The following is a 27,427-nucleotide window of genomic DNA, read 5'->3' as shown; positions in this document are numbered from 1 at the left end:
GACAGAGGCAGAATGCGTCTGAGACTTGTGTGACTCAACTATTTCTCCTCAGATAAATTTCCTTTCGAGCAACTTGAGTCACAACAGAACTCTTAGGCCGGGGGTCCGAAACTCAACTGAAGTAACTTCTTGTAAAGACCGGGTCACGGTTTATGGGGTCTTTATGCAGTTTTTTTCCGCACGTCTCAGATCCAAAGTTTAATTAACATTCTTTTCATCAAAGTTTTGTTTATTTCGGTGTGTTTTCACTACGGATTTGAGCCATTTTTGTCAGATGTTATCGGTTCCATTTTAACCATATAATAACTATATAATAAATAGCTGTATAGATGATACAATTTGATGCTATCTTTATTGACCCTTGCTGGCCCCTCACTCGACCACCCAACACATCAAATAGAGGGCAAGTTGCGAATTTCTCCATAGCCCTCTGGTGGACACTAATACAATTACATGTACAAAGCTTTATAACAAAAACAACAAAAGGATCTAAAAAAAATGAGGGATTCATTGGTAAAAATAGATTTGTGACCCATGGATCGATTTGAGAAGCGAGTTTTCGTGTTGCTCTCACCCTGGATCCGAAGGCTCTCCTGGTACTGAATGATGAAGTACTCCTGGTTCTGCTGGAGCTTGCGCAGGTCGTTTTCCGTGTCCTGGGTCAGCAGGCGGAGTTCCTCGAAGGCCTGGTTGATCTGCTGATATTTCTGCGACATGCTGTCAATCATCCCCCCCACCGGAGAGCTCGACTGTTGAAAGGGACAGGAGCACATGAAAGACGTTGATAATTGAGCAGCTGAAAGAATTCTGTACGAGTTATATCATATGGAAACCATAACAACATGGCGGTTGTTAGGGAGACCGGACACCCGCTGTGAAGAAAGCGGTGGCTCCAGCTTTCAGAAGAAATACATCAGTGTTTTGTGGCCGGTTATCAAAGTTCATGTCAGGCAGAATTTAATCAGCCTAAACATGCTCTCATAGGACAAACATGTTTCGACTGGAAATCAATTCACCGCAGGGGTCAGTGGTTTCATGCTCCACTAGCTGAGAAACACCATGGCGCTAAACTTTTGCTACAGGTACAAGTGAGGAGAAAGGCTCACATATTTCTAAACATGCTTGCAAAAAACACACAAAAACATGAATAATGTATGGTTAAGCGACAAGTGTTTTTTGTTGTCGGGAAGCCGCACAAATGTATACATATATTCAGGCACTTACGTTGGACGCCTCCCTGACGAGCCGCTGCTCGGTGTAGAGGATGTGCTTGATGCATCTGACCAACTCCAGAGGACATCGGTCATACGTGCTCTGAAAGACAAGGAGCACATGTGCCGTGTTAAAGCCTGTTAGCCGCTGACGAGGCGGGCGGCCGCCGCACGCTGGACTCGCCAATTAGGGAAAGCTGAGTAAAATCTTGAGTCGACGACGCTCTATTAAAACTCATTAGAGCCGTTTAATGATACATCTGCCCGTTTCATACGCAGACATGAGTCATTGGCATGCACGCGTCAGCGCAGGAGACACTGAAGACGAGTTAAGTTTCACTTTGACACCCATTTTCCTTTAGAATTAGTGAACTTGAAGGCAATTCTGTTTCAGTTCCTGCTCGTATGGAAACATTGGTAAAGATTTTAAGATGTTTTTTCTGGTTAGATCCTCTAAATATTTTCCACTTAAGAGAACATGACACGGTGTATTACTCATCAACACGACATTTATAGGATTTAAAGAAGGTGATTGTTTACTTAAGATCAACAACAACATGAAGCAACATTAATCTCTGGACGACAGAATATATGTAGTGTTTTCTAGTACATTTCTAGTATAACTAGTGACAAGACTGCAGTGCTAAATTCTTAAATAGATTTATAAATGAATAATACTGTTTCAGGAATCCGCCGTGCTTATCTGTTCCTTCTCGTCTCCCTTCTTCTCTTCTCTCTATCTTAAGTTTATCCAGAACTACGCACATTTTCTTTTCTAAAAGACACGAGTAACTGTGTGTTTGTGTATAATATGTTACAAAATATGTACGACTGCTGCTAACTGACGGTAATGAAACTGAAATCATTTGTTTTTATAATCTGAAGGGCATAAATACTTTTTATGTATTATTATGATTTATTATTGTAGAATATCTCTGGAATATTTCTCCATAAAGAAAAAAAGAAAATTATTATTTATCATATTCTAATGACAGAATTGAATGACTGTCCATATGTGGGAAAAAAACATATTTAAATAATAAAATAATTAAAATATATAAATAAATAAATAAAAAAACACAAAGAAATCTTGTAATTTAAGAATATGTATGTGTTAATTAATTGTCTTTATATTTCAAAATTGTAGATACAACTTATTTTGTATTTTCAACGCGTTGTCTTCTATCAGAATTATATTAAGACAAACTTGACAATGATTTTTCTTTTTATAACCAGAAACAGAAATGAAGCATCAAAGTTGAGGATCCTTTTTGGTTACTATTGTTTTCTTTACCAGCGATAAGAATTATGACAGATCTCCAATATAGATTATGGTTGAATATATTTGCGAATAGAGGACAAAAATGAATTTACTTTTAAAACTTAAGTTGAAGACTTTTCTCCATTATTTTCCTATGAGATTAAAAAAATGATTATTCAGATAAATTAATAACAGATAATTATTGATTCATCTATTTTTTAATCAAATGACCGAACAACAAAATATTTTGTTCAACCTCTTGTTTCTCTACACAGTTGTTGTCACGGTGAATGTATCAGACCGCTGCGTGAACTCCAGCAAAGTCACAAGATGCTCAGACCAGCTGAGGAGAGAGCTCAACAACTTCTACTATAATATGACAAAATATTTTTTAGTATAAAAGCTAATTCAATTAAAACGCTGAATATATAATTTGTTTTTGTCGCAGTCGCAAGATGTCATAACATTTGTCCTTAAAAACATAGATAGATCTCAAATGTTTCTGATCCAGGCTCTAACTAATCTGATCAGAACTTTTTTTCTCCACAGTTTTTCATACACGTCGCTCTCTAATAATCATCTCCAGAAGCAACACTTTCTCTATTTAAAGAAAACATCGCACTCAATAAACACTTGTGGTGACGTGAATGTAGAAAGTGGGATTCAATAAAAACCTCTTTCCATTATTCTTTGGTCATCGTTTTAAATTTGAAAAATGAACGCTTGCTTTCAGGATACAGACGACAGGATCATAAATAGCTGGGCTGGCTGGCAACCAACAATTCTGTGTGGGCTCGGTTTGTTCAGGAGGGACACAATTTGTCCTAAAGATCCAGTGAACTTTGCTCGTTTTCGCAGAAACACGATATTTTGTACATCATTGTTGCAAAAACAAACAAAGTGTGTTGCCGGTTGGAATTTGCTCAGAATTGTCTGTGCTAAAGCGATTCAATAAAAAATAAAGGCGGACATTAAGTAATGCTGCCCAGACATTTTCAAAATGTATCTTAATTTACAAGGACCCGTAAACGAATTATAGGTGAGACTAAAAATGAGAAAAAAAAAAGATTAATTAATACGAAAAACCACTCAACTTTTTTCATTTAAAGTGAATACGTCAGATCAAAAGATTTGATTTAGAAGAAAGAAAATGACTTAATAAATGCATTAATTGTTTTCAACAGATGCAGTTCTAGTAATTTACATTAGGCTGTATTCAAAGTGTTAACTTTAATCTTTAGTTTTCACTAGCAGGGCTGAATATTGTCATCTTTTGTAGAAATCAGGGGTGAATCAGGCAACAGGAAGTCTGATTCTGATGTGTGTTTTTTCATCAATTTATCATAAGTATCTCTATGCATTTGTCTTCCTTTACCAAACACTCCTATCAAATTCCTTTCCTTTTTTCAACAGTTTCACTTTCATTTGAAGTGCTGACACCCATAATATTCAACTCAATTGAATTCAATTCAATTGTATTTAAAGTGTCTTATCATAACAAAGTTAACTCAAGACATACAGTTTAAATAGGACAATAGTGGAGAAAGAAAAAACAGATCAACTCAATAATACATGTTCCTTATCTTATCTTAATGACTTGCTACTTTACAAAGTCACCATATCGACATGAACATTAATATAATTTGGCAGGCCTTAAGTTTGACACACATGGGGTCTGAATAATTAGAAAAGAAAAGAAAATATCAGATATATATGTAAGAAAAAACTGAACAGTAACTCTCAACAGAAATAGTTACATTAAAATAAGATTCATGGAATTACAAAAACGTATCAACTGGTACAACTGAGAGAGGAAATCCAATTTTGCTGTCTCACCTTCAGCTGGCTGGCATAGTGTCCAAGTTTGATCTTGAGCAGGAAGCCGTCCTCTCCCACCTGGTGCTCCGCTTTGTTCTGCAGCTCCTGGATCAGACTGTCCAGCAGCCGCTTGGCCTTAAACTCCTCCTGTGGATTCTCCAGGTCGATGTTGTCCCTTCACATGAACGTATACGTAAGAGAGCAGCAGAGCTTGGGAGGAGAAAGTCAAATAGTTTTCCCTCAGACGCTCACCACAGTTGACCTTCGATCCACTGGGACAGATAGTGTCGCACCTCGATGGGGAAGTGTTGCCCGTACAGCGACTGCATCTGATGGAGAGCATCTCCCTGCAGCTGCTGTGCCTGGATCCACACGGCCATGTTCAACACCCTGTGGACAAGAGCGTCAATGTGTCGAAAAATTCTCATGACGTAAGAGTCGAAGAATGAAGAGCATGAAGTTCCTAGTTTCTTAGCTAAAGTCTGTCACTCGCCACGTCTACTATTCCCCCTGATTCCGTTGTGATGTCCACATGACAACGATCAGTGCTCGCGAGAATACAAAGACTGGCGGCCATTCATTAAACAACATAAGGTAAGGTAAGGTAAGGTAAGGTAAAACTTTATTGACCTCAGGAGGTGTCCTTCGGGAAATTGTTTAGCATAACATTTAGTTGAAGTACAACAACTCTATGGTGACCAAGGATTTTTTTTATATTAAAGTTCGGTTTCATTTACTGTCATAGAATGAACAGTACAGCATGAAAACAGCTTAATAATGGCGAGAATATTTTATATATTTTATAGCAGAAAACCACTCCAAGCAATGAGTTGAAAGAACTCGCTTGCATAACACACACATATGGGAAATAGCTCAAAAGCTAGCTTCTTCTGAGATAAAATAAACAAAGTTTTAACTGTTTTTTTAACCAACTTTTTAAAACAAGGGTTGCCAGTAAGTTCGAATAGGGGACTGCAACGTCTTTGGTGGCTCTCCAGGTAAAGATAGGACAAAGACAGAGTCTCTTAAAGCAGCAATGCGAGTGCTCAAAAGGGTCAGAGCAGTCTTTTCTTCATGAGGAGGCTGAGGTCTTTTGTTGCACCTTTTCTTTCAGTCTGTCGTAGCTATTGCCGTGATCTTTGGGGTTGTGTGTTTGGGTGGAGGCATGACCTCGAGAGACAGTAACTGGCTGGACAGGCTGATCAGGAAATGTGTGTCTGTGATGGGGGGGGGAAAGTGTGGAGTAACCCTCAACGCCCTCTGCATGACACTATGGCGGCTCACAAGAGTAACCAACAGGCTCCTCTCCATGCACTGCAGAACGGAACGTTTTAAGACATTCTTTGTTCCTTCTGCCATCCATCCATCCATCCATCCATCCATCCATCCATCCGTCCATCCGTCAAAAATAATGTTTTATCAAGTGTTAAAAAAGTCTAACTGCTATGTTGTGGCTCCTCCGTTGCGCCATTATTAAAGACAGCATGTACATTTGTTTGCATAACGAGATAAAGGCTCTTGTTGTGTCAGTTTCTGGTTTTTCATCTTCCTTGTAAATTCAAAAACTATCTCCCTACTTTATATTAAAAGTTTTCAAAATGTTGTCAGTTTATAGTTTCACTCTAACCTCACGGGGGGCCCCCCATTTATTAAGTCGAAGGGCCTGGTCCACCCTTTTGCCAGCACCTGATAGAGGCTTTGGAAATATAGTCTGTATTCATTTGATCCACGCTGATGCATTAACAGGTTTTGCTGATCCTGCTGGAATAAAACAAATAACCCAAGATCTAAGAGGTTTAAGGGGAAACAACACATGCTAACTATTTTGGTTTTGCTCCACTGGCTGCGCCAAACCATAATGAAGACTTGTGTGTGACATTAGAGCATGTTAGGGGGTTTTGAAGAGGCTTGATGGTTGTTTTCCAGTTAACCCAATGTCTCATTGAGAGATAGACTCATAGGTGAGTGCGGGAAGTTTGCGGTGAATGTGTGTGTTTGTGTTGGTGCATGTGGCTCTACTGAAATGTGTCAGAACCTATTTTTTATTTAGTAAGACCTGCCTTTGACCATAAAACATCTTCATATAAATCATACATACTTCCTATTAGCTACCAACAAAGCTGCAGCTGCACTTTGGATTTGAGGTCTCATTTTAGGGAGTATAGTTGATCAACTGATATATTGGGAAGAAAAAGATTCTCATCTTTGGAAAAACGTCATCAGATTTCAGGCGCCGTTTTTTTTAACCAATTTTTTAATCTTCACTAAATAAATGAATTGCCAGTGCTGGCTCCTTGGTTTTACTTTCACAAGGAAGAGGTTCAAGAAGATATCAGTACCTACCATACTTGTTCGCAACAAACTGACCAAACCAACTGAATCAGATTCTCAAAAAGAATCATTGCGGTTATTCAAAAATGATTTAACATTTAAGATTAAACGCACGTGCTAACAAACTGAAGCTCTGTTAAATTGGTTAACTCCCAAAAACGTTCAAATAAAGATGTTTTTCTCAAACTAAAATAAGAAAAAAAATGGTTGCTAAGCGATGCCATTTAAATAGACAACATAACAGTCTTGAATAGATGTATTGGGTGTAGTATTGTGTTTGAGTCAGTAAAGAACATCAATAAGGTTATTTTTCAATTCCTGCCAACACCCTTGTTGCATATAATTGTCAATAATTGAGAATAAAAAGATAACTTTTCCCTCAATAATAATTAAAAACATTCTTCTTAGGACTTGTGAGAGAATCTTAAACTCCACCCTTCCAAGTACATGTTCGGAAACTTTATCTGCACAAATAATCAAAACAGTTTCAAGAGAAATATTAGGTAAAAGTACTATTGAAAAGTTATTTTCTACATCCTACACCACATAAAGGGGGAAAAGACAATCCTACTACAGTGAAACAAGACGTCCTTATCCTTGCTTCACCTCTTTCAACCACAAAGAAGTTCAACTATTATTACGGCAATAAATATGGTATACGTTTCTGGAAACTTGGATTCATACTTTATTTATGGACGGATGCAGTGAACAGCCCAGGAATCCTCTTGGCAGTAGATATAAAAGTATGTGACAACAACACAGTAATTTGGTGTTCATCAGTACATAAAAGAGGATGAAAAAGACGTGAAAATCTTGGCAACTGATGAGCAAAAGCTGTTTTTCTCCTCTTTTCCAAAAGATTTCAGAGGCAGTAAAACTGTTTTTCGCACTGGTGTTGCAGTGTGAAGAGGAAAAAGACACATTTACAAACTGGAAAACTGTTCAAAAAATACATAATCTAAAGTGACAACGCATTAAACTGCCACAGTTCACGTTGGTTTACACAAATAATTAAATGACAGAAATAATTTTTATCGAGTTACTACAAATTAAAACATGATTAGAGAGACAATACTGTAGATGAAATAAAGTATTGATTTATTTTCTCTTTTAAATTTACTAAATGAATGTGGAATTCATTTGGGAGATATTTTTCCGACTTTCCCTGTGGAATAAATGAATGGACCATTGTCTTTGTCGAATAGAAACATGTTTTTTCTGTTAAAGTTCAAACTGGAGAAAACCATCCTAAAAATATAAACCAGCAAGGTTTGTTCTTTGTTAAATTGCTCTTTTTACCATGTCCCGGAAAAGGAATTTTGCTCAATTCTGAAGCGATAGACTGAACAAAAAAAACATTAAATCCTGAAACATTTCCATTAGTACAATGCTGTTTTTCATAATGTCATCATATTGTTTGCATCATACAATCCATGCCGGTTTCATGTGCGGGTCACTCAATAGTAAGTATCTAAACCAAGTGATCTCGATCTTGCAGCCAATGGGGCAATTGTAGCCTGTGAGATGATATTCTGCAACGTTCAATTAGATGTCTAAAGCCCTATTCGCACGGGATAAGTATTATCTGGGGACCTCTGGTAATTTGTAATAATTGTGGAGAATGTCTGAGTTTTAATCCCGTGCAAAAGCGCCATGTCTGAGATTTTTGATTTAATAATTCCGCCGCAAATTACGCACTATAATTCACCAAACACAGACGTCGGGTGATAATACTAATCCCGAGTGAATCCGAAAGTCTTTGTTTGTAACTCTGAATGCCGCATATATGTCACTGTAACAGACACCTTAGGCACTCGCCATTGTGTTAATAGTTACTTCTGCTGTTTTTAAAAAGCTACTGATGTTTAAAAGGAAGTAGATGGAGTTCGTTGTTATTGGGGGTGTGTTCCACATGACGAAAGTAAAGAAGACGTGTGCGCTACACAGCTACAAACTAAGTTCCAGCCCCGTGTTTCCCACACGAATACACTCGGTTACACTACTGTAACAGACGGTGTCTCTTCTGTAAGAATAATGTTTATTTATTTGCAGGTCAGCGCTCTCGCTGTTGAGCGTCTGCACAAGTTGGGGAGAGAAACGAAAGAAAATAAACAGTTGTCCACTTTATCTTCTCTAAACCAGGAACTTGGCTACACTAACTTTCTCTTTCAGTAACTGCCCTCCTTTTTAGATCTGTGTCCCTACCTCTATCTCTAATGTCAGTAATAATGACTATTTTACAGACTTCACTTATCCCGTGTGACTGCACTTAAAATAACGCAGGGAAGGGAGGGTTTTTTTTTCAAAATACTGAGGTCCTCAGGTAATACTTATCCCGTGTGAATAGGGCTTAAGTCTTCACATGGTTAGACAGAGTAAAGGACTCCATCTTTGTACAGTGTGAGGTAGTTTATGAATCACAATTAAATGTTTAATATCTTTTGATGCACGATTGAACAGATTTATCAACAAAAACACCAAAAAAGGTTCCAAATCCACAGTGCAAACAAAAAAAACAAATTAAAAAAACATTGAATAATACAACAAGAAATAATAAATAAATATTTTGACCAGTCGTGCAGAAAAAGAAAAAGTTGGCCTAGACTCGACAAAGATTTACTTCGTCAGCCTCTCAGCCAGATCCAAGAAGAATTCCAAAAGAAAAAAATAAGATCCAAGGTTTATGTATATTTAGAGGAAAAGGTTGGACAAAGTTTTCATTTAAAAATCTCTAAAACAATTAAAAGACCAGATATTGACAAACCACAACACTGTAAATGCAAAGACAGTTCTTCCTCAATCATCTAAGAGCAACAGAAGTGCTCGCAGGTCCTCCACACAACTGGTAAATGCATTTGTTTGGCATTTTCTCAGGAAGGAATAATGTTCTTACCTCTTGCGTTCAGCTCAGTGTTACCATGGAATAGCAGGAAACTTTTTAAGAGGAGCCACACGAAACTGAAACCAAAAAGACATAGAGAAAGAGGAAATGAGTCATACATGGCTGCTTCTTTGGAAGCGTTTCGTGCTACATAAAAATTTCAAAATGTGTGCAAAGATTGTGTTTTGGAGTAATTCAAAAATCGTTGCATAATCCAATCACGCAAAAGACACATGGAGTAAAGACAGCGTTTCTCAGTCAGCTATCCTGATGTTACAGTCCTGCCAAGAAGAGTAACACTAGATGAACTTTCAATCATCTGCTTTGGTGCTTTTCAAAATGCAAAATATCACATTCAAGAGGCGAGGTAAAAAACTTAAGACTTCATAATAAGTTAAAGGGTTACATAACCTTTTACAAAACAAATGATTTGCATGTTTCAGTTTATCTACAAATGAGTGATGTCCTTTCTCTAGATAGAAGAAGGTCATCAGATCCAACTTACATTTTACTTCTTTTGTTTAACAGTTTCCAGAAATCTTAATGTGTTCCTTTCCAGATAATCTAAATCTGAAGGTCTAAAGTTCAGAGATATTTTGCGCTTTTGGCGCCACTTTGCCAACGTCTGGTTGCTGGTTTGGCTCCGATTTCTTCAAGGAACAAGGAACGGTCAGTAAGAGCTTTTCATACATAATTCTCAGCCTTTTAGTTCATGGCATCAAGTCACAAGGAGTAGTTTTCCAGGGATTTGTTTAAAGATACAAAAGTCTTATATTCAGTCTCAACTCAATCTACTTCATCATTGTTTTTTTAGGTGATTTTTTTTAACAAATACTGAAAGTAGTTTTTCTTATCATCTTCCATTTCCTTTTCTGCGTTTGTTTAGATAACTACAAATATATCTCACAGAGACGTAAACCCGTCTTGTAAATCTCCCCCTAGTGGTGTAACAATGTAACTGAAACGCCATTGACCATATGTTGCCAAATACTGCATGTAGATTTGTTTATAAAACAAGAAAAAGGCTTGTGTCACTTTTGCCCAGGCAAAGTTTCAAAGTAAAAATGTTGTTTAGATAACAGCAAGGGATCTATTACATGCATCCGCGTAGACTGTTAGTCATTCAGGTCATCATTGTACAAGGTTGCTTTCAATACATTATTTATACTGCTCAAAATGAAATCAACCATTAGAAAAAATATATTTTCAAATATATTTGCCGTTTAGCTGCTTCAACATTCCTATAATCTATAATCAACAAACATTTGATTTCACAAGAAGTTGATATAATACAATAAATGAAAGAACCATTATCAACCTTCAAAGTTGGTTGGCGAGTCTTATGCTGAACAAATGTAGCGTGTATTTCAAACACCTAAAATAGGTAGGGATCCTGTGCTTCATCTATTTCTGATTTCACTACACATACTGGTGTTCTAAAAGTGGCAGCTGGTCCTTGCTCAGAACATGCCTGTCATGCCTGTCAATATGAAACACACTGAGTCAGACTGGCAGCCTTCCTGGTTCAGACATGTCAACCAAAGGTACCGCCAAGTGAATAAAAGTCCCTTGAGAAACTTCTAGTGCGTTCGTGAAGCAGTTTGTTTAGTCTTCTAAAGAGTTGTTCTGTAATATCTTTTTTTTTTATTAACCACATAAATAATAAAGATAGAGACTTTGCTTACATCTTCACAGCATCATTCAACCCTTTTTTTTTTGGATGGTTTCTAGTGCACAAATGTGTCCACTTGTGACTCCAAAAAAAACAATCAAATATCTTTTCTTTCTCACAGAAACATTCTTGATAAAATGGTATGAAATTATCTCATATTTGAAATATTCAGAAGGGAAAGGAATGTCTCTTACTTCACTTTGTTGAGAACTAGTAAAAAAAAACAGTATTTGACACAAGATACAAAAGGAATTACCAGAATAAATCAAGTTTCATGTGACAGTCATGAAGAAAGAGAACTACCAAAAATAGTCCGTAGCTACAATTGTTAAATCTTTAATAAATCGAGAATGAAACGGACCAAGCTACCAAAATCATTTCCTGGTCAGTGAACTTGAGCTCCTTGGCAGAGGTTTGTGCTCTTTCAGTGCCTTTTTAATTGGACACTATTTAACGATATGTTTCAGAGACAAAAACTATACTTAGCATTACACTGGGTGAACTATGAAGTCTAGACTCAAAATGTAAGAGCTGATGCAACACCAAACAACTTTACCATCTGCCTGTTATGAATGAACCAGATTATGGTTTTGGATCAAAAGACTCTAGACGTATACAGCATGTTGAAAATGAGCCGGTGACAAATGTACATCATAAACAATTCAACGAGTTATCACCCACTCTTTCCTCTAAGGAAGAGCATCCATTCGTTAAGCGCTTCCTTTGGGAAACCACAACCTGAAGCAACCATAACGCCTTCTTTCGCTCCACCAACTGAGATGAAACCACATTTCGTCTGAGAAAGCGACAGCCTCGTCGTACACAAGGGGCAGAGTCAGGATCAGATGGAGAGCATGTTGTCGCTTTGACTTTGGAGGCTTTAGTCTCTGTTGATGAGGCTTAAAAACCTTTGAAAAAAAGGAAATAAAAAAGTCCTTTCCTAACCCATAAACATAATACACATAAAAGTACTTTCATTTGTATTACTATGAGTAACAGATATACTGTATATATAATTATTTTTTTATATATATATATCTCAGTTTCATATATATTTTAAATTGTTTTATAATTTAAACCCTTATATTTCACTGCACATTGATTCTGTTACATTTTTATTAATCTTTTCTTTTTTATAGTTAACAGGTAGATAAAGACATTGGATTACAACAACAGGAGTGTGTTTAAAGAATAATAGGTAATGAAGATGCTAATAATCACAGATCTTTGCAGAAAAAAAGGACTTTATTACTCCATCTCAAAGTTATTGATACGTTTAGAAAACGACAAGGCCAAGCAATATCATGTTTTCTGTACACGAAGCTCTGAATGTGATGTTTAACATATTCTATTCAAACTGATATGAATGGAAGAAAAAGAAAATATATACGGCTGGAAAAAGAAGCATTAACAAGATGTGATTAAAAGATGATCTTTTTGTATGTAATAAAATCATAATGAGAAACTTTTGTTATAAGTGTTGTAAACACAACATATTCAGTGTTCGATATACCCGTCTGCAATTTGCAGATCGATTTTCAAGATGATTCAAAATTAAACAACCTGCAATTCAGACGGGTTATCGGTGAAAAAGCTGCAATCCATGCATCCAAACTAAGCACTTTAATATCTATATTTGCACTGACGTCACTGGCCGGCTGCTGCTAACAGCTGCTTTAGCAGCGTCTCCGCTGCAAAGACGATGTAGGCGGATGTTTGGAGAGGAAAAATCGCTTCACAAGATTATCACCACTAACTATATTAAGCATCTAGAGAAGCATCACCACAAAAATATTAACAGATTGAAAAAAAGAAAGACAAATCAAAACAATGCAGCTAACTTTGCTGTTCTGTAGCGACGAGAGAAACCTTCAGCTGACTGTTTGAAAGTCAACAATAACAAAAGTTCTTCTATGCATATGATTTCAAAGGGCAAAAGCGACAACTTGTCACCTCGGGTTCCATTAAAGCTTCAGTTTGCATTAGCGACATAACCTTGTTTGTTCAAGCGAGCAGCTCGATCCAGCTGTTGGTGAGAGTTTACTTCCCGGACCACATCTCAGAAACCAATAATACCCCCCGCCCCCTCTCTTGATATGACGCAAGCCCTTCACATGACACTCTTCCCTGAAAGAGCTTTTTTAAGAGCAATTTCTGGATGAACAGATGCAATTTCCACCAGCGCCTTGAAATGGACTGAAACTAATTGGGTCAGTATGTACACATTTGACACAGTGTCGGCCAACAGGAAGGCTTGTATTATGTGGGGGCGGGCGGGGGGGGGGCATCATGGGAACATGGGTCAACAGACTTGCCCCTGCAAGTAAAATATCCTCATTTCATCACCAACATTGATAACCTTGTTGAGCAAACATTAGAAGGTGACCAAAGTGCACTGTACCGACTCAGCAACTCTAGTTGACTGGCTTCGAAATCATTGTCCGGCAAAAGATAAGCGGCGACCAGACAGTGAAGCACATGACAATCCAAGGAGCTCGCAAAGAGACAGGAGGCGACGGAAACAAGCGAGTCTTTGTGCTCGGATCTGCCTCTGGGCTACGGTTGCTAAGATCCGACCCACAACCCATCACGCTGTCAACATGACGGAGATCACTCATTAGCCTTAATCGAGCTCCTGTGTGACGATCCCACGTTCACAAAGTGGACGTTTAACTTAAAGACGGGTCAGTTGTCCTCTATCAAGATCATGGTTGTTTAACGTTTTCACGACAAAAAAAAAAGGCCTCGACTGTCAATAGGTGGCATGTTAGGACGACAGTGTGTCTGCATTTGCTACAGGAGGAAGATGGCTCGTGACTAACATGTGATGCATGCAGCTTGAATGGATGTCAAAAAATTAAAAAAAGTAAAGAGACTCTTTGATGGAGTCTACTGACTTTCATGAAGCCTCTTTATTTGTGCATGCTTTTCCTTAATTTTCTTGGGGCTGCTGTTTTTGTCTCCATGTTGTCTAGACCCTTTTAAGTATGTATTTTAACTGTGTATTTGTTAATAGTTTCAGCACTTTTTGACCCTGGTCTGAGAAAAGCGCTTTACAAATAATAATTAACCTCCTTGACAATGAATCAGGAAGAAAAGTACAAATTATTATTGGTTTAGAGCAGTGGTTCCTAAAATGGTTTGTGGCACAATGACAAAGAAGAGTTTTGGGGACATTTAACCCTTGTGTTATCTCTTGGCCAAGATGACCCAGAGGACAAATGTGTTTTTGGTATCCCTTGTGTTGTCTCTGAGTCAAGGTGAAGGCCACCGGGTCACCTTGACCCAGTGATAACGGAAGGGCTAAGAAAATCCAAAAGACCAAGAAGATGATAGTTAGCTTCTTTTAGCATAGTCATTTAGACATGGCAAAAACACGGCTCTTTAAATAGGCCATTGTCCACATGTTTGAAGCAAGTTTTGAAGCACTGTGATTTTTTTGGTCTTGGTTTCACAAAAACATTATTTTACATGGTGTTTATTATGCAAAAGGTTTTATTCATTTTCTTTTACCGCTTAATCCCTTGTGTGGGTTGCGTGCTGGGCTGGATCCTATCCCAGATTCTACGGGCGAGAGGCGGGGGAAACCCTGGACAGGACGCCAGTCTGTCGCAGGACACACACACATTCATTCCTATGGACAATTTCCCAATTAACACTCGCTAACCACCGCGCCACCATGTGCACGCAAAAGGTTTTATAGTAAGGTATTTTTAAATATACATTAAATACATGTTTTTGACAGACATCTTTACGTACCAGGAGTCGGCAAAATCCTAGGCAGACCACTTGTCTAATATTCAGAGTACTTCTTTCGCTGATTATTTAATTTTTTTAACAACAAATGATTAGTTATTGGCACCAAAAAAAAATAGTAAATTTGATACAAAAAAGGGAATTTATAATAGGAAGAAATATGAAGATACAGAAAGATCTCAATAAATTATAAAATATATATGGTATGCTCACTCACTAGTTTAAAAAATATATATATTATTGCACTAAAAAGTTGGGTAGATGATTATTAAGGTATCATGCGAAAACTGCATTTTTTAAATTAAAAACATTTAGAATGTTTCCCCAAGACCACACCTCGAAAGCAGCTTAGCTCAAAAGCACTAAATTATACTTAGAGAGAGATGTAAGACAGATAGCAGTTTTATTTTTATATACTACGATGTTCCACAGGGGACTAAGACTTTTCATTATTGTGTAGTATTGAATTAATTGGCCAAAAGTGTGTCAAAAGCATTATTTAATCTGTATTTTATATTAACAACTACAAAATTCCAACTTTTATAAGAAATACATGGTAGCAAAGAAAAAATCTGAACAAGAATTTAACAGAAGTGGAATTAAAAGCATCTGTCCAAGAAGATTTAATAGGACGTAAAAAAAAAAAAAAGGTTTCCAGAAAACGACTTAAAAAACACCACAAGCTGACATTCGTGCTGAATCAGCGACGAAAGGAGGATTTCAACTGTTACTCAAACATTCCACTGCAAACAAAAGACTCTTGTGGACACTAGTAGACTCCACAGGTTTTCAAGTGGGAATAATATTAACCGCTAGCTACATTCAAAGCTCGTCATGTAAGAAAGTGACAACCCGGGCTTGCTTTTCTGCTGAGTCTCGGGATTTTTTGGTTCCGTTAACACTCAAGTCTATGATGTCGGTTATTTAAATTTCAGACTCCTAAGATCCAGGATTTAGTCACGAGGATTATGGTTAAGGCCGAGCAATAAAGTTTCCAAAAGTTTCATGAATAATGCAAAAGAAAATGTGTTGTGGTGGAAAGCAAGTCTTGCCCTCCAAGGTAGAATAAGGACAGAACATATTGATGCATGTTGCTTTAGATTATAATCCAGATATTGTGGTAAGGCAGACGCTCCCAAATGTTTAAAGCCAGGGTAGATGTTCTTAAAAGATTGTGAGCAAGCCGTATTCTTTAATTTGAAAAGTCTACGAATCCGAAAAAAGGCAGCAGAATATGATTGGAAAATGTGTTTTAACAACCTGTATGTTCCACAGGCAAATTAAATGTTGAACTTTTGTGTTAGACCATGTAATTTATTGGCTTCCATCAGAATAATGAAATCTCCATGATTTCACGTTTGAGATAATGTTTGTTACAAAACAATACAGTTTTGGCCAAAGAAAGGAGTTAAAACATTTTGTGAAAATAACCTTAAATATAAAAATATATACTTTTGTGAAAATCTTCTAATCAAACATCAGTGTTCCTTGTGTCTCTGTAATTTATCTAATTCTATTTTTGTTTTTGTCTTTTTTTCATACTGTCATAACAACACGAAAAAAAAAAAGTATGCATGATGTTATGTCCATCATCTTGTTAATTATAAAACATATATTTACGTTAATTGAAGAATCATATTTATTCAGGCCTAAAGAGAGGAAACACTTATTTTATTTGCTCCGGTTTTCCAGGTTTATGAAGTTATGAACCAAAATATCCAATATAATATTACATTTTCCTCCAGGTTCATCTCTTAAACTAAACTATTGTTGTTATAATCAAAATATTAATCTAAACAAAATTGTACCAGCCATTAAATTCAACAAGAAATGTAATAAAACAGGGGGGGAACTAACCACTACAATAATAAAATCATCTTCTTTCAGACATTTATCTTTCTGACATCAAGATAAATACCATTTGTTGTAGTAAGTAATGACGAACTCTGATGAAATTATTTCACAATGAAAAGTACCAAACAATAGGCAGCTTTGTAAAGAGTTGGAGATTTAGTTAAAACGACTATTTTGGCAAAATGTTTACTTGGACAGGTTTAAAGAACAGATTATTCTCATATAATTATACAATAATTATTTATTATGAATTACTGAATCCAATACTTCCTGGACAACGACACTCCAGGGTAAACAGAGAGATCTCCGAATGGAAATAAAAATAAAAAGTGTATTTTCCATGAATTATCTGATTGTATCGTCGTTTGCAAACACACCAGATAGAGAAGCCTTTGGAGGAGAATTGAATCACCATGATTGGTGAATTGCAGGGCATGATTGCGTCGTTCCATTCAGTGGGAAATGAAAAGGGATAGAATTGCAGTCGGACGTTGTTGTTAGTATCCGATGTTGTGGCTCCTGCCGCTGCTGTGTTCCTCTAACAATCACAATTGCAGCTCAACGCCCACCATCTATATCACCATTGTGGAGAGGAAAAAAACGGCGTGTGCCCCCTGGAAGTTACCGACAGCCATCCATCAAATGGCCACAAAAGGGAAAAAAAAGGGACAAAATTGTCACCAACTATGAGAATATTACCAATACCGTGCAACATCAAGTGATATCCTGAAGATACAAGAAAGATTAAGGATAAATTGACTGTAAATGATACCAAATAAAATAAAATAAATTTCAAAAAGATAATGTGTAATGTTCCAGGATGTTTTGCTAGTAACTGCAGTTTCTTCACATTACTTGCATTAACAAGTACAGCAACAGTTGTCATTTTTAGTAAAACTATTACTTCCTGATCAAAAGGTAGGTTTATTAAAGGATTCTTGACATAGCCTCCCTTTACGTAACCAGGAGAAGAGCGGGTGAGTAAAAGCGAATCTTATTGCGGAGCAATTCCAGCCATTTTTCCTGGATTTGAACTTTGACCTGTGAGCAACTGTTGCTAGTCTAGCCGTCGACTTTCTGTGGAAGTGAACGTCATACTTTTCCACTGCCTGGTGTGTACTTTCTTTCTTTCAATATTGATTCTGGACAAGACGGAACTAATGACGAAATTTGGCCTAGAAAGTACAAAAACTACTACTTTTACTACTATTATTATGTGTTAGTTCTTTAAGCTGCTATAGATGTCTTTTGCTGAGATTCTGGTCATTAGGTTTTCACTGAAATAGATGAATGTTGTGATATCAGTACAACATGTTGCGTGTAGCCTCCACAAATTTAGCTAAAACTTCATCTTGTCAAAGTTAAAAGAGTAATTTAGTGCCAAAATGACCTAAAAATGACCTGATAAATACACTTATGATGAAGAGAAACATACAAGAATTGTTCTGTGAGGCAAATGCCTAAAACAATTTTAAACCAACCTGAAAATGCGCCATTCTCTGAAGTAACAAGAAAAAAGACCATTTTGATGATATTCAAAAAACATTTACTGTATGTGACACAATAACATCAGCTGAAAGTAGGTGATATTACTGATAATGGGCCACATACAGCAGGGATCAAAACCTTGGAAAAACATAATGATTGTTGTGTAAATAATGTTGGTTTTTAAGACAAAATATCACTGAATGAATTCTGAAAAAAATCCAACGTAAATGCTAAAAATTGATAAGAATAATTGACTACGTAATGCAAAATTTATATTATACTATAGGCGAGTGTTGTAGTGTTGAGTAATACTTCAGTGACTTGTGGAGTAATACATGACGATGACTTCTGGTGTGGTTTCGTAATTGTGCCAACCTTTTAACTGAATTTTGCACACCTTCTACCACGTAAAATTAGTCAGTAAGTACAACATAATTACACATTTTATATAAGGATATAAGGCGCACTGATTATTTCTGATAAAAATTAAAAGTGGATCTGAAAGAATAAATATTTTTTTGTCTGAAAATGACTGGAAGGGCTTTGCTGGAATGGGATTAGGTGGTTATTATGAATGGAACCAGATACATGTAACATGACAGTTTCAAGTCTCAACTACAAGTGTAGAAAAAGATTTGAAACGTTGATCGCCCTATTAGGAACAGCTTTGGTGCAATGAATCAAGAAAAACATTTTCTCCACCAAAAAAAACATTTAATTTCTAATGAATAACTCAAAATATCTATCTGAAAATAAATCATACCTATTTGATTCTCATACAATATGCACACGTATAATCTAAATATTGGGTAAGAAGACTGTTTATCCACAATGACTCAATATTTAATATATTAAATAAGAACAGAAATATGAATAAGCACCTATTTTTTTATTGTAACCAAAAATAAATCAATTTAAAAACAGCCCTTTTGAATGAAGATCAACACCACTCGGACATTTGTGGTGATATAAATAAAAGTAACACGCACGTTTGGTGGCTGTTTTTTTTCCCTGCGTGGTTGTGTAGTGATGAAACACTTAATAGGGGCAATACGTTATGTTCCGTGTCACACGGACTCCTGGTATACGAGCAAGCAGAGCTCACCGCAGTGGTCAGGTTGAGGACTAATCAATCTCAAGAGTCATAATGTAGTGCAAGTGACAGCCTCCTGCAGCATGCTTTAATCCAGCCTGGAAAACAACCCAGTCATAAGCTGGCAGATTCAAGCGCCTGCTGAATATGTGATGAAAGAGCGAGATTTAATTCACATTACGAACCAGTTTGCTGCTTCGTTTTCGTCTCGTCGGCTTTAATGTTGGTCGCGATGACGCGATGGGACAATCGTGATTAATAGAGATATGGGTGGAAGCTCATGTTTTTTTGCGGAAGCCTTTAAATATTACATTGAAGATGAACATATCCCAGGATTGCTGTTTTATTTAGAGCGATGTAACTGCAGGGTCTGTCAGCACCCTTTAGTCAGTGCTCTCTCTGTGCTTCGCTAGCAAGGCCCGACCTCAGATCAGTTGGCCCGCGACTCTCTGAACTTCCCTCCCCTAAAGCCCTCGTAGCCAGGGCTTGACCAGCCAATGATCTGCTTTGTTCCCTCGGCTCACACTTTCCAACCATCTGGACCGACAGCCAAGAGCAGGCAGGGTATTTAAGGTGACGCGAGGCTGCGGTGTGTACACATGAGCAGGAAGCCGTGCTCGTTTTAAAATACCTTCAATCGGAGACGCAATCTTGACTTTTCATCCACAATTTCACCCACTAAAAATACAGCAGACGGAATCTGGTGAAGTCACTGAGGACTTTTGTTTACTACAGAACAATTCATTCTGTCAGAAACACACGGACTGACTAAAGTTTACAACCTTATGCAGGGTTCGAATTTAACCGCAGCAACCACGTCACTTGCCGTGATCGTCCTCCACACTTGCCGTATTGTCCTGATAAAAGGAACCCGTGTTTACGGCAACAACTTGCGGTGTCCGCCCTTGGCTTTTAATTTGCTCATAAATACTGGTAGCGTAATTGTTTCGTCGAATGAACATAATAAAATCATCCCGACTTGACCGTTATTTAACATTTTCAACTGTTCAATATCTAACGGTTAAAGGTGATGCATCAGCGTTACGAAGGAGGTAAGGTGGTCACAGGCAGCGAACTTGAAAAATGGGGAGCAAGGAAAGGGTGAAAAAAAGGAAAGACGAGGAGGAATTACAGGCTGTTGGGAAAAAAATCTAACAAAATACACAACTTTTTTAGGGAAGTTAATTTCAGTGTTTAAATGCAGTGCTAAAAGTATATAGGGGTTTGTTTCCCCCTTGAAACTCTCAGTTCCTAAACCTGTCGATGGTGTTATGTGTGAGTTTATTTTGATTCGTGGCTGTCAGCAACCAAGTGTGTAACATACATGGATTCGTATACTTTTTGTAAACCTTGAATACAAGCCGCTAATGAAAACTGTAATATTGATAGAACGATAATTGCATGGCATTTATAATTTCCCTTACAATATATATATATTTATATATATATATATATATACACACACAAATATATATATATATATATATATATACATACATGTACACACACACACACACATTTGCTTTGGTGTCTCTACTTCGAAATAAATGTTTGCCTTGGTGCCCTTGTTCTTTCTGTTCTTCTTTAAGGCAACACTTGCCTTGACCTTAAAAAGTTTAAATTCGAGGCCTACTTTTGCAGCTAAAAAATGTTAAAAAATATCTCTAGAAAAACATGATTACAAGTGGAATCTCTAAAGATTGCTCTATTGTTGGGCAAAGGTGTTTTTTTGGGCGCTGACTTTGTTCAGTATATACACGGAAGTAAGACTAACTTATGAGAGCTTCTCAAACACAAGTGATCTCTTTCAACCCCGTTTGTTTAAGCAACATTGTGTAAGTACTTTTCATCTCATCTCAGTTGTTTTCAGCGTTCTTATAAGATCACGGAACTTCCAAACAAGTGTAAACCTCCTTCTTCGTCGTATGCTAATCGAACATCGCACTTATTTCCAATATCGTGCAGTCGTACTGCTTCATGAAGCTTATTCACAAAATCACTGCCTGTCAGACCTTGCAAGGTTGCTTCACAGATACCAAGTAAACAGTGAAATCATGCAATACAACAAAATCCCAAAATAAAAGTAAAACAAATGTGTTAGAGGTATCCCTTGTGTTGCATCTCGGTTAAAAGGGTTAAAAAAAAAAGGACTGAAGGAGCACATTTGTCTGCCAAAGACACAATTGAATAAAAATTAAAAGAAATCAGCATTCATCACAATCATATCAATTAAACATTTTTTACAACATAATTATAGTGTTGTGAAAGTCAGACAAAAAAAATATTTCTCCAATTTAATTTGCCCTTTTTGAATCTGTGGAATTTAGAGATTAAATGTGAAGTGGCAAAATGACTTAATTGTTTTCAAATTAGTAGCTACTCGAAACCAGAAAAAAAAGACAAAAATGAACCGAAGCATTTCAAGTAGTTTACAAATAAACTGTAAATAAAAGCTATTTATTTCAATGATCCGATTTTAAGGTGGGAGAATGTGCAACAGCAATTTGAAGCCACACAAGCGAAAAATATTCAAAGCCTTCCTAAACCAGATGGAACTACAAAGCACCACCAAAATAAAAGCATATGTTCCTTTTTTCCATTATTTCCTGCATGCTTCTTTGAAATCTTTTTCAGTCCTTATAAGAGTCTGCAGAGCTAAAATATTTACAACTAAACATCCTAAGTATAAAAAATGGGTTAATATTGAATCTATATGTTTGACTTTTCGGTTTCAAAAGGAAAAGGGTTTTATGCATGAAATATCCAGTGCAAAAGAAGTCATTACAAACAGTAGTAAAGTATAAGTAGAGCTTATTTAAATATACATCATAATGCACAGATATTAAAAGATGATCATCGTGCTAAATAAAGCAAAGCTGTTTGAATCAATTTTATTAGTGCAGAGAAGTGTAAAAGTGCATATCTACAATATGCATGGGCATTCATGCATGCCGGCGTTGACTACTGGGAACCAATCAGATGACATTATGTAATATGAGGCCCAGAGGGCGTGTTGAATGTGGATATGGCCTGGAGCTCTGCAGCGGCCGGAATGCCAGCTCCTTGGACTGGAGCCACTTTAGAAACAAATCCCTGCCTCCAGAAAACGCCGGACAGTTGTCACCGTCCAGCAGACTGGAGTAATCACACACTGCTGGACAATCTGGCTTCAAAAACAGACATCTGCTGAGGTCAGAACTGTGAGTTTTAACAAGAACCTCTGACCTACATCACACCAGCTGTGGATAGGGTCAGGTTTTATATGCGTCAAAAGTTGTGTCTGCAAAATTACACATGCTGGATGTGTAAATATTGTATAAATAAAACTCACTTACTTACCATATATTTTTCTAAAAAGGTATGACAATTTTTTCCACGTCAATAAATATAGAAGATTAGATTAAGATAATAATAATGTAAGGGCAGGTAGCTACTTCAATTGTTAATAATTACAAATATGTTTGCATTAGCTTGGCTATTACAAATATAAGCATTCCAAAAGTACAGTTTGGGGCCCCTGTCCAATATTGTACTACTAATATTTGTATAGTTTCATCAGACATGACATATTTTATGTTTAATCAAAAATAGAAGAAAGGCCAAGTGGTTTTTTTTTAACATAAATAACACAATTTAAAAAAAAAAACCTTTTAAATTCTAATTTAAAAATCCATGTTTATTCTTTTTTTTACCTTTTTTAATTTGAATTGTTGCTTAATTGATTTATATACCTTTATTCTACATACATTTGGGACATTTAAAGTTAAGCATTAAAAGATTAAACATACATAAACATTATATTAGGGTATACGGTACAAATATAAAAAAAATAACTAAAAGAAACAAACAAAAACAATCAAATAATAATAAATTTATAAAATAAGAATGATACTAAAATAATAACATAAAATAAAAAAAACAAATTAAATAATGATTAATAAATCAACAACTAATATCATTTGTCCTTTTGTTTAGTATTTAGAGTATTAATAGTCCTTAGAAATAAGATTTTTTCACAGTTCTTCAGTATGAATTATGTTGACATATTCATTTCAGCCTATTTCTGTAACGTCATCGCACTTTTATTTGCTGTGGCCCACCTGTGGTTAAGACAATAATCAAACGATTCACACCGTCCTCGCACACATTTTAAAACCAAAAACAATAATGACGAGAAGCTGCGTCAACCTAACCATCCATTCTGATGTCAGGTTTGAGTCAGAGTTAAAAGGCAACAGTAAAGGCGATCATGTCATCTACGGTGGTTTCTGACAGGTCCAACCTGGGTCTTTCCAATGAGTAACTTCTCTACGTGATGACATATGTTTTGTTTGTTGTATAATGATGTATCTATGAGTAGATAAGGTATAAACAAGACTTGTTTTTACATTTTGTAATGAACATATCTCAATTTTAAGTAAGTAATTGAAAGAATAACAGTGTATTCAATTTAGTTTATGTGCTTTAATTACATTGAACTAATTTTCAGTATGTTTAATGTACCAAATGTTTTTCTCCCTATATTCAAAATATTATATGGAAAAGGGTGACTTGTCGGTAAGAAATTAATTATTTGTAGAATGTTAAACCTGACAGCAACTATCTTATTCATTGGGCCTAAAACCCATGACATTTAATCAGACATAAGAGTTTGTGTGTCAATGTGATGACATTCTGTCTCTGGCTATATTACTATGCATTTTGCTCTGCAATAATACATTTAAGTCTTGTATACACACAATGTACAATGGATTTTTTGCATGTATCTCAGACAGTATCTCACTGGGATTCAAACTCACAACCATCAAAGTTTAAACCCAGTGATCTTACCAGATGTGATATGCCTTTAAATAAAATGTATTATTATTATTATTATATAAAATCCTTCCCTATTTATTGTGCAAAAGGTGAAATAAGGTAATTAAATGTACATCTGTCTTGCTCCTGTCCTGATCGAACATACCATAATACACTTTTAACACCCAGTGTGTACCAATTTTAAACACAATGACATTAATAAACGTATACAAAGACTGGATTATTGAATTCAGTTTTCCCTTGGGACCGTCTGATTTCTACAGGATTAAACAAAGTATATTTATCAAAATTCCTTGAGGTCAGTCAATAGACTTTATTTTGAAATCCTGAATAACATTACTTTGCTGTTTTAAAACAATCATTTCATCATTTCAAATGATGGTAAACTTAGAGCAAACTTGCTCCTTGGACCTCCCAGTTAAGTGACACCTCTTCATTGTTGCAAACAACGTGTCAAATACCCTCTAACAAGTGAACAAACATTATTCAAAGGGGGGGGGATTAGGTGGAATTCCTGGGAAAAAGGACAATTGACAATCCATGACGTGAGGCCCTCAGTGAGGGTGTTAAATTGGAGACAAATGACGAGAGTCGACAACAAGTACTCCTCTGGGCTGAGACGGGACTTTAAAGAAGCTGGAGTCCGAACCCTCCAGAGGAAATCATAGCTCAGACCCAATGACAAATGGTATTTTGATATTAGAAGATAAAGATTAAAAATACGCAGACATTCACTTTTATATCCCAGACTGGGGATTTCCAAAGGTCAACTCCCTGGTTATTTGTCAAGATAAACATGAGTTTGTCAAAACACAACGACTGCTCGAGAGACGGCTTCGTCTATCAAAAATCTATCTTTCTTTTTATTGAGAAACTCTAAACGGTACATTGAGAAGCAGGGCTGTCGAATCATGCAACGGGCTGAAACTTTACACCCAGTCTCAAGCCAAAAAATACGAACATGCATTGAAGGGTCTTTAACTGTGACTAAGAGTTCTATTTTTATCGTTGAAGCGAATCAATTCACATTTTATTTTTAACTGTAGGGTATCACATATCATAGTTTCAATTTGAAATGCATTGTAGATTAGATACTTTTTGATAAACATTAAAGTACTAATGGAAAAAAAACGATCCAAAGCTCTTAAAATAAGATTCTGAAATAGGATTTGTTAACCAAGGCTGGCAAAATAGTTTTCGGACCTTCGGGTCACCGTGACCCAAAGATAACACATGGGTTAATAAAACCTAAATTATTATGTTTTTACAGTTCTTTTTGATTGCACAAACATATTAAAATACAAATCAAATTTGAACAATGAATCACCAACTATCCTTTAACAACAATTTTTATTTAAAAATCATATGAAACCAAACCTTTCAACGCATAAATGATGAATGTGAAACATTTTTCTTCATTTGAGTTTCACAGGAACAAGTTTTTTTTTTAGATGAATGTTCCCAACCTTCAATTCTCTCAGCAAAAACATGAAGGTCTAAAGAAGTAATTTTTGGATCGGAGGTCTCAGTAAATGAGTGTTTAACCGTCACATTGTAGCGTGAGGAAATCAATCACAAACTTTGGCTTCAATCTATGCTTGAATTACAAAATGTATACATGGCATCCTATGGATGGCTGATATATTTTATCAAGGTGCAAATAAACATGATATCCAGCGACAAAAACACCTTCTTCCCTCCCTTTAAGGGGAAACTAATGTTGAATCTTCCTCTCCAAGATGCAGTAAGTCTATCATCATGATGATGTTTTAAAGTAATTACTCAAATCTTGGCAAACAAGAGGTTACGAGAGCGGAGTCCATAATGACATTCTAATGATCTTCAATCTTCCTTCAAAGTTTGGGAATTATGCTTAGGCAATCTAATGCTCACTTGTCAGTCAAGTCAACCACGCCCCTTATAATGCAAATTTAGGAAAAATGATACATGGAAATATAATCAAATGGGAAATATTTGGAAACAAAAATCAACCCCAGTACAGTCTGTGTTGGTAGTGAAACTTGTTTTTAACCACCGTGTTCTGTTTTTTTTGGCCGGGTCTATCCGTGACTTTCGGTATTTCTACATCTAACCTCAGGGGAAACTTGATGAACTGCAACCATACTTCCGCATTGACGAAAATGTAGCTCAGGGAGGCAGGAAAATTGAACTAATGTGGGTGTATGAAAAATACAGGAATAAATTACGCTGCCGTCCCCATTTTCTATCATCTCCTTCAGTACTATCGGAACGCGATTTTTTTATTTTAATTTTAATTTGGTCGCTTCATACGTCATCGTTAAATCCGGGCTCTAATGACCAAAGTTATCTTCTTTTTTTTTTACCACAATACTACACAAATGTGATTTTCGAGCAAGTTTGTTACTAGAGCCACGACAATACCTTGACGAGTGAATCGGTCGCTCTAGAGCAGACCTGGGCAAAGTGCGGCCCGGGGGCCACATGCGACCCTTTGACTGTATTTATGCGGCCCTCGTAATGTCAAAGTATGATCATGTATAAATGGTTCTAATGCATTGAAAAGTGTATTTTGTATTTATTATTCATTTAATAATAATAAAAAAAATTTTTTTAAGTAAGTTGAAGAAATCTTTGGAAAAAAACTCATATGTATATACAGTACAAGAACAAAATTGCAGCTTATTTAACTTAAAAATATCATGGCCTAACTACGAATGTCCTTTTTTTTGACGGATTTTTTCGTCTTTCTTTTTGCTTGACGGCCCCTAACAACATTCACATAATTTAATGTGGCCCTTGAAGTATTATAATTGCCCACCCCTGCTCTAGAGGCACAGTTCAGGAAATACAACGTAGAGTCATCAATATGAGGTTTTCAGGACCAACTCAAGTTTAGATCTTCAGAATTCCAGGAAAGGGTTAAATACAGAAAACTGTCATTTATATCCGCCAACTATCTGCTCTAAAGAATGTCTAATTGGCAGAAAGCTGAAGCGGACGAGCGGCACGTAACTCTTGCAGCTGCAGGGTAAGAAGATCTCGCTCGCATTCCCATCACTGGCGTGGACTGCGTCGGGACGACACGGCATGAGCGCAAAAAAAAAAAAAATCTATAAGGAAAATGACGAGCGCATCACGGCGGTCGAATCAATGTCTGTCGTCAGATCAAATTAGTTTCGCCAGCAACCGACTTCTGAATATTCACATACACTTTAATGAGCCATCCTAACAAAGTTAACCTCAGGAATTTGGCTGAAAGCTG

The 27,427-nt window shown here is 36.5% G+C and overlaps 1 protein-coding gene across 1 annotated transcript in view; it reads right to left on the bottom strand.

The window, feature by feature from the left end:
• stat5a (signal transducer and activator of transcription 5a) overlaps nt 1–27,427 on the bottom strand; it is a 62,568-nt gene that overhangs the window by 19,513 nt on the left and 15,628 nt on the right. Inside the window, exons 2-6 of the mRNA XM_087810080.1 lie at nt 9,515–9,579; nt 4,543–4,680; nt 4,309–4,465; nt 1,225–1,314; nt 575–749 (exon numbers count right to left, since the gene is read on the bottom strand). Of these exons, the coding sequence (XP_087666206.1) occupies nt 575–749; nt 1,225–1,314; nt 4,309–4,465; nt 4,543–4,670 (550 nt within the window). The 5' untranslated portion in view covers nt 4,671–4,680; nt 9,515–9,579. The remainder of the gene's footprint in view (nt 1–574; nt 750–1,224; nt 1,315–4,308; nt 4,466–4,542; nt 4,681–9,514; nt 9,580–27,427) is intronic.

This window comes from Callionymus lyra, chromosome 15 (genome assembly GCF_982586985.1).
Source record: "Callionymus lyra chromosome 15, fCalLyr1.hap1.1, whole genome shotgun sequence".
Lineage (NCBI taxonomy): Eukaryota > Metazoa > Chordata > Actinopteri > Syngnathiformes > Callionymidae > Callionymus > Callionymus lyra.
The sequence above is the reverse complement of the archived record's forward strand: the minus strand, read 5'-3'. Positions and strand labels throughout refer to the sequence as shown.